General features: G+C 43.6%; 1 protein-coding gene across 1 annotated transcript; it reads right to left on the reverse strand.

Annotated features, from left to right (window-relative positions):
- Positions 1–934: 934 nt before the first annotated feature.
- pou4f4 (POU class 4 homeobox 4) lies at positions 935–6,219 on the reverse strand. Its single transcript, XM_018693768.2, has 2 exons — positions 4,443–6,219; positions 935–3,101 (listed from the first exon to the last, which is right to left on the reverse strand). The coding sequence occupies exons 1-2, from the start codon at positions 4,560–4,562 to the stop codon at positions 2,175–2,177; spliced, it is 1,047 nt and encodes a 348-aa protein (XP_018549284.1). The 5' UTR covers positions 4,563–6,219; the 3' UTR covers positions 935–2,174.
- Positions 6,220–7,773: the final 1,554 nt, after the last annotated feature.

Genomic DNA, 7,773 nt, shown 5'->3' on the forward strand with positions numbered 1-7,773 from the left:
TGTTAAAGATGATTAACACCTCTTTCAGGAAACAGCTCATCTGCAGCGTGATGCTGATATAAAGCTGAGATCTTCATTTAAATGCACATTTTATTCTTTCACAGCACCAACAGCTGTTTTCACATCATATAATGTTAAAGTTAAAGGGAAAATCTAACTATTCACCTTCCTGTGTGACTCCAAAACCTTTTTTTGTTCCAAAGAAAGGCTGTCAGAGGATGAAGTAAAACGTGCACGGTTTATTTCAGCTTCTGTCGCTTACACAGACACATTTAAAGCACACTTTCACAAATGAAATATGATTTTTTTTTCTTCTTCTCCAAAATAAATTAAGTTTAAATAAATAAGGGCAATACAAAGAAGAAAAAATAAAATAAAACAAAACTTAACGTTTTCTCAGAAGTGGTGAAAAAATATGTATAAATAAGGCTGACTATTTCCCTTCATCAGAATATCTACAAAGTGCGCTCCACAAAGGTGTCAGTGACAATAATAATAATAATAATAATAATATGCAAAAAGATTCGTTTTCATGAGGACACAAAATGGGGAAGATAAACAACTTATGAATAATAATAATAACAATAATAAAAATTTGATTGTCAAAGCATCATTGCAGTGAACTTGAACATACAACAGGTTTACACATCAGTGAATCTTCTAGGCCTAATTCACCATTAAACCGGTGGAAGAGGAACAAAAAGGAAAAAACACATTTAAAAACAAACAAACTAAAAAAATGATCCTACTCCTCTTTTTTGTTTAGCGTGTGTGTGTGTGCGTGTGTGTGTGTGTGTGTGTGTTTAAATCACCATGAACGTGCCAACACTTGCGTAATGAGGTAGACACACAGCTATACCGTGTGAATGTGTGTATTCGTGCGTGTGTTCGTGTTTCTTCTTATTGCAACGCATTCACTTCGAGGAGGGGGGGTGGTGGTGTGGGGGTGGGTGGGGGTTAGTTTCATATTTTTGGAGCCGCAGACGCACAGAAAACACCCCCCTCCCTCCCTGTCTCCCCCCGCCCTAACGAGTAAACCATGCAATGGATTACAGTAGTTACTGTGCCTCATATATGAGCAACAGACCGACGTTTTTTTTTTTAAATCGTGTGGTCCGATCTGCCACAACCCCCCCCTTCAAAAAACCCCCATTAAACCCCCTACAGAAACAAACACCTGGGAGAAAAGACAGCGAGAATTCAATACATTTCAATGAGCTCTTCCACACACGGAGGTGCAACATATTCACAAATATGTACAATGATAAATATAAAAAAACTAAGGAGGATAATAACAATTATCCCGCGATTCCCCTCATTATTATTCTTAATTTGTTTGTACAATAATTGCCATGTGAATGGGACGGAGCGTCGTTCCCCTTCTTTTTCTGCCGCGATGCTCAGAGAGTGTATCGGCCTATACTGTGGAGGAGCAGGGAGATTTCAGAGTCTTGAGTTTTTCTGGACAGGGTCTCAGTCTTTCTCCCGGTCCCGGTGCTCCGTCTCCACTGTCAGAATAATAAAAAGGTACACCGTTGAATCCAGTTGTCGCTGCCCCAAAAAACACACGATTAAAAGGAGTTTCCTGTTGATACTGAGAGCAGACTGGTCATCAGGTGTCCCGCATCCAAACCTACAGTGTCTCTACAATACGACTCAAACACCCGCAGAGACAGAGACAAGGTTTGTCTTTGCATCTGCTTCAAAAAAAAAAAAAAAAAAAGTCGCTGCCTGTGTTGAATACTTTCTGTGAAATCGTTTTTCCACAACTGGAATTCAGGCACTGGTGCAAAAAAGAAAAGCAAACGGCTGTGAATGCTGCTCCTTCACAGGGTGGACAACACTGTACTGACTCTTAACAAGACATTTAGTCCGTTATTGGTCTGAAAATATGATTTCTCTTCAATAAAAACCAATCTTTACATGTTGGATGCTGTTTCATTTCAGGAAATCTTGAAAGTCAAAATGAGAAACGGATTATTATTATAAGACTCGATAAGAGATTAAATGGCTTGTTAAGATGGATGCATATATTTTAACCTACGGGCCTCTGGCTGTGTCAAAGCCCCAGTAACAAAAGGCACAACGGTGTACCTTGTTTTTCTGACAGTGAGCAGCAGCAGAGTGTCTCTGGTTTGTCTTTTTAGAAACGGGGCCGTTTCCCCCCGCCGGTCTTAGTGCGTCGCAGAAAACTTCATTCGTTTCTGCTTTTGCCTCTGATTGCAAAACCAAACCCGGACCACGTTCTTTTTCAGGTCCAATTTCTCGGCGATCGCGGCAATCTTCTCCGACGACGGCCTCGGCTGCACGGCGAAATAAGCCTCCAGGGAGCGCTTCTCCGGGGCCGCGATAGACGTGCGTTTCCTCTTTTTGTCTCCCCCGTTGAAGATCTCCGGCTTGGACATCTTCTCCCTCTGCGCGCGCTCCGCCTCCTCCAGCCAGGCCTCCAGGATCGGCTTCAGGGCCACCATGTTGTTGTGCGACAGAGTCAGGGACTCGAACCTGCAGATGGTACTCTGGCTCAGACATCCGACCCCGGGGATCTTAAGGTTGGCCAGGGCCGCGCCCACGTCCGCCTGGGTCACTCCGAGTTTGATCCGCCTTTGTTTGAACCGCTCGGCGAACGACTCCAGCTCCCGGGGATCGGGCTCCGCGTCTCCGCCGGAGGTCCCTAGGGAGCTGTGGGAGCCCAGCCCGTGTGGGTGCATGTTCATGGACTGTGGGTGGTGGTGGTGCTGCATGTGGTTGATGGCGGACATGTGGGCGTGGGCGGTGTGCGAGGCCGTGGAGCAGACGTCCGAGCCGGGCATGCCTCCCAGGGAGATGCCCGGTGTGAGGTGGTCCAGCAGGTCGCCCTCCAGACCCTGCGCCGGCTGGTGGTGCGCCGGGTGGTGGTGATGGGAGGTGAGCACCGACGGGTGGTGCAGGTGCGCGGAGGAGGAGGTCGGGGTGCAGGTCATACTGGTCATGGTGGTCATGGTGTGGTAGGTCGCGTCTGGCTTGAACGGGTGGCTCTTCTGGGCCACAATGTCCACAGCGGCCAGAGCCTCGGCCCTCTGCAGCAGCGTCTCATCGAAGCCGGCGAAGATGTTGCCCTGAAGCTGCGAGAGGAGCAGAGTCAGAGCGGTTAGAGGTGGAAATGTGACAAAAATCAATCAATCGACTTAATGTAATCATCAATCACCGAGTCGACCGATTTCATTTTCATTACGCACGGCCTGACTTTTACGCACGAATCAAGTTCTGGTTGTTTTTATTTCCTTGAACAGAAATGTTCTGTTTAAAAAGAAACAATCGGCAGATATCAATTTCATTTTTTCTAACTGTGAGAAGAGTTTAAAGATGAAATAATGAAGGTCGGAATCATCAGTGAGGTGAAGTTACTGATATTTTCTATTTACTGTGTGATAAATATCACCACGCTGTGCTGTTATACTGTTGAGTTATTTTACATGATTTTCACATGTGGAAGCTCCAGACCTGACGAAGTCAAACGTCTGGAATATAACGCAGATAAACAGACGTGGAAATGTTCAGGTTGAATCTTAACTAAGCGCAGTGTTTTCATTCTGTAAATATTTTTACAGATTCAATTCGTAGGCCACAATTACTATTTTATTTGAGCAAAACAATTTAAATAAATCTGAACTTTGTCTCCCACATTTAAAAACCATGTAGTCCAGTGTAAGTTGGACATTACTGAATCTGTCCGGCGCTGGGAAAGTGTGTCAGCGTGGATGGATATTCATCTAAAATTAATATTTACGATCTCCTGAATAATTTCTGCGGACAATGAAATGAGACGAGTGTGAGTTTGAATATGAATGGGACAATATGAGATAACACGCGCTTAGAGAGTCCACGCCGTCTCTCTTCCTCCTTCATCTTTGATCTCCCTCCTCTTTCAGCAGCATCTCTCTGGATTTGTTTTTTTCCAGGGGCAAAGATTCATTCTGTGCGTTTTTACGCACCGTGTTTGTGCAGAGTGTAAGCTGTGCTGCTGCTCCCTGTCTTATCTGTAACTCGTTTATTCTCTGTGTTAATAATCTCTGCCATCTTCATTTCATTTTCATCAGTGTCCAGACATTTTCCAACAGTAAGATTCTGACTCTAATAACCAAAATATGACGTTATTATTTTTGTGATTACAAAACAGGAGGTGAAGTTTAATTCTCTAAATTAATTAGGGAAACAGATTTGAACTGAAACGCATGAAGGCTCAGCTCAGAGTCAGTGGATCCTGTGCGTGTCTGTGCGCAGGAGTTTAAACCTCACATCTAATCACTCACGAGCTTTTCTCTTGTAAAAGTTATTAGACTGATCAAACTAAAAAAAAAGTTTTCCAAGTCATGTGGAATTTTTCCTTCTATTCCCAGAACTTTGGAGATTTGGAAGTTTTGTTGGAGGGAGTCAGAGGTGAAGTGAATTTTCTTTTGACTCACCGACGGTGTGGGCAGACAGGCCCTGCGGATGGCCTCCGAGCTGGAGTGCAGAGGAGTGTATTTGGGTTCGTGGAGGATGGGGTGCATACTGAAAGGCTGCTTGCTGTTCATCGACATCATGATTGCAGAAGTGAGGGAGGGTCGTTGTCCGTCTTCCTCGTTCGGCTCCGTTTTGGTGGTTTTCTAGAAAGAAACGCCTCGGAGAGGAAAGGAAACTCTGCCACACGCAGACAGACTGGATGAAAAAAAAAACACTCGGTCGTGAATCGGTGGCGGCGGCGGGTGCAGACTCGGTTCGAAAACAGGAAAAAAAAGAGCAGAGGTAACTCCTGCGCTCCCGCGGATCTCCTGTCTCCTTCACTCCTGTAAATGACTTCTATAATGAAGATGCTCCTCGCCTCCAGCGCCTATATCGGACCACTGCCGCGCAGGCTCCTCCTCATTGGTGGATCCTCACTCCCTCCATCTGGACACCTCCGCCAATCGCGTGGAGACAGAAGTCTGTAGCCACGCCCCTAAGCGTGCCTGGCTCACTGTAAAGGAGCAACGAGGAGGGATGCTGTCCGACTGCACTGTTAAAAAAATATCTGTTGAAAATATCTGAAAATCCAGCACCTGCAGGAAGAAATGAACTCCACACTGTGAGGAGTCCTGAGAGCAGAGAGCTGAAGCTGCGGTTAAAATCATCTAAAAACCTGCAGCTGTGAGGCCCTGAGAAAAGGATTCAGTGTCCTGTCATTATCTAAACGATGCTTAATTATCCCCTAAATATGTGCAGTAAACAGTGAATCATTTGATATTTTCTGACATGAAAATCATCACATGGAAATGTCAGCGAGTCTCACAGGGAGGTGATTGATTTTGGCCTCAAACGCTCAAAGCAGATGAATTATTTAAAGCTGTATTTAAATGGATATTTGAGGCTTTCCTTTCTGGTCCTGGATCCCCTGACAGGATCACACGCTGAAATAGCTACACATCTTTTTTAGAGTGTTGCAGAGATCCTTTAAAATGCAGCAGCACAGACGGATTATTACAGCGGTGAGATGTTCACACGTTTTTTTTTTTTTTTTTACATAGTTTTTCATAGTTTTTCTTCTTGCTGCTTATTCAGAGCTGAGAGGAACATGTTTACATCTTCACAACACACAGTGCATGCTGTGATGAGTGTAAACAACAAATAGAACTGGACAAAGACAGAGAAGCAACCAGTCGATTGGATGATACAACTTCAACTGATTAATCGGTTCGATCCTGAAATCCCTCCTGCTCCGCCCGGATTAACAATGCAACAGTTACAGGGGTTTGATCATGAACCTGCCCAGTCACACACACACACACACGCACACGCACACACGGAGTTGTACAGCTCCGATTATTAATTGATGGCACATGGTGAGATGCGCAGGAATTCCTCCGCCTGAACCTCATTCACTTTCTCGGCAATTAATACATTAATTAATCATGCTTCGTTTACTTTGTGGCTGTAAGGACGCCCCCGTCTCTCTCTCACACACACACACACACACACACACACGTGTTAAAGAATAAACAGGCCTGCACGGGAACTAAAGCGCGCGAGCCGCAGACAACGAAATACAAATGAAGCGCGCGGGGTCAGCAGGGCGGCGGCCTGTCGATCACAGAGGGGATTTCCGGTGGGCAGACACTCAGGCGATAAGTTGGAATAATTATCGCGATAATCACCTAAAGGTGCTCCCCGAGGGGGCGGGGTCAGAGGGTGGATGTGAGGAGCTGAGGGGTCTCAGTGTGTGATTTTTTTGTGTATTTATGCGGCTGTTGCTACATTATCACACTAATAATAATAATAATAATAATAATAATAGTAAAATTGACCAGAGTAAAAACTCCTATGAAATAGCTTGAGATGTCTGAGTCGACAATAGAGGGCTCAACGATATAAAATATCATTAATAAAAGTGAGAAAACACACAAACTTTTTCTAAACTGATCTGGGACATAAAAACACCAACATGTTTTCATATTAAGAGAGGATGTGCTAAAAAATAATTGTCAGGTGAAAACACCTGAGACACATTTAGAAATGCTCTGATCATCTTGTTTTTTGTTTTTATTGAAAGCAAAATGATAATAAATTCTACACTGAGCTGAAACTGCGAGGCTTCTTTTTCTTTGGGGCATCTGAAGCCTTTAAAAAAGATTTCTGTCCCATATTTGATCATGTTGTCCGGTTCCAAACTACAGCTCTATCAGGCTTTTTAAAAGATTCAATCTCAACCTGAAGATTCATCGCTGCGCAAATTCTAACATGTGACTGAGGCGTTTTTAAAGTGTGGGATTGTTTGGAGACGGCTCTGTGGTCAGTGTGTGTTTTTTAAAATCACGTTGCCTCGATAATAAAAACTCTTTAACTTTCTTTATCATCAAAACCTTAAGGAGATTCAGTTTTTATGGTGCAAATGAAATTAATGAGGAACCGCTCATCAAAAAGAACAAAATACTTCCTGTCAGTTTAATGGATAAAAATACTAAATGAATTAGTTACAGTGATAATATGAGCAGATGTGAGAGGTGACTGAGAAACAAATGAGTGTGAAGCTGAGGAAGGAAAATAAGGCAACAGAAAAAACAGTACTTCAGTTATACAACAAAGAGAGATGAGAGGAAAGAGATGCAGATAAATAATAAAAGAAATAAGAAAGGGACCTGATGGAAACATTTCTGCATGTTGTGCATCGACATTAGACATGAGACATTCCTTTTCTGTCAGTAACCATCACTGCCTGATGTCCTGCGTGCAGTTCTGTCTATGCCTGATCTGTCGCTCATGATTCAGCCAAAAATCTTGGTTGAAAATTTGACTCTTGGTTCGTATCAGGAGGAAATCCAAACTAGTCAAATGTTAAGGTTGTTTTCATTGAGGAAAACTGTCATGTCCATAAACTGCATTTGAAACCAAACCTGACTGAAACAGCCATAAGATACTGCTTTATCCCTTAAATATGTTCTTAGATAACGCCTTAAATTAAATCAATCAATTTATTAAATACTGTCGTCTTTTCAACTTTCATTTTCCAACCAAAACTACACACACAGTACAATGAGAACTGGTCCTCTAATTCAGCAAGTGGTGGTCTGGACAGTTTAAACATTTTAAAATAGATGTTTATTCTGTTGCTCCATGGTTTTCCTGACAGTGAAACCTGAAAATGAGCATGAGGCTGGGCTGTGCGGAGTCTCACCCCTGCTGTAACTCTGCCTCTGCTGTCCCGGCTGAAACTCCAGCCTCCACTCACCAGCTTCGCCTACAAAAAAGAGCAGCAGTGTCGGTGACGGCCAGCAGGAAACC

Source organism: Lates calcarifer, linkage group LG20 (assembly GCF_001640805.2).
Source record: "Lates calcarifer isolate ASB-BC8 linkage group LG20, TLL_Latcal_v3, whole genome shotgun sequence".
NCBI classification, from domain to species: Eukaryota; Metazoa; Chordata; class Actinopteri; family Centropomidae; genus Lates; species Lates calcarifer.

Bases quoted from the DNA above. Each gene is read 5' to 3' on its own strand.
- pou4f4 (XM_018693768.2), bottom strand. From the start codon at position 4,562: ATGATGTCGATGAACAGCAAGCAGCCTTTCAGTATGCACCCCATCCTC. The intron at 3,102-4,442 runs GTGAGTCAAAAG...CTCCTCTCGCAG, and splicing joins CCTGTCTGCCCACACCGTCG to CTTCAGGGCAACATCTTCGC.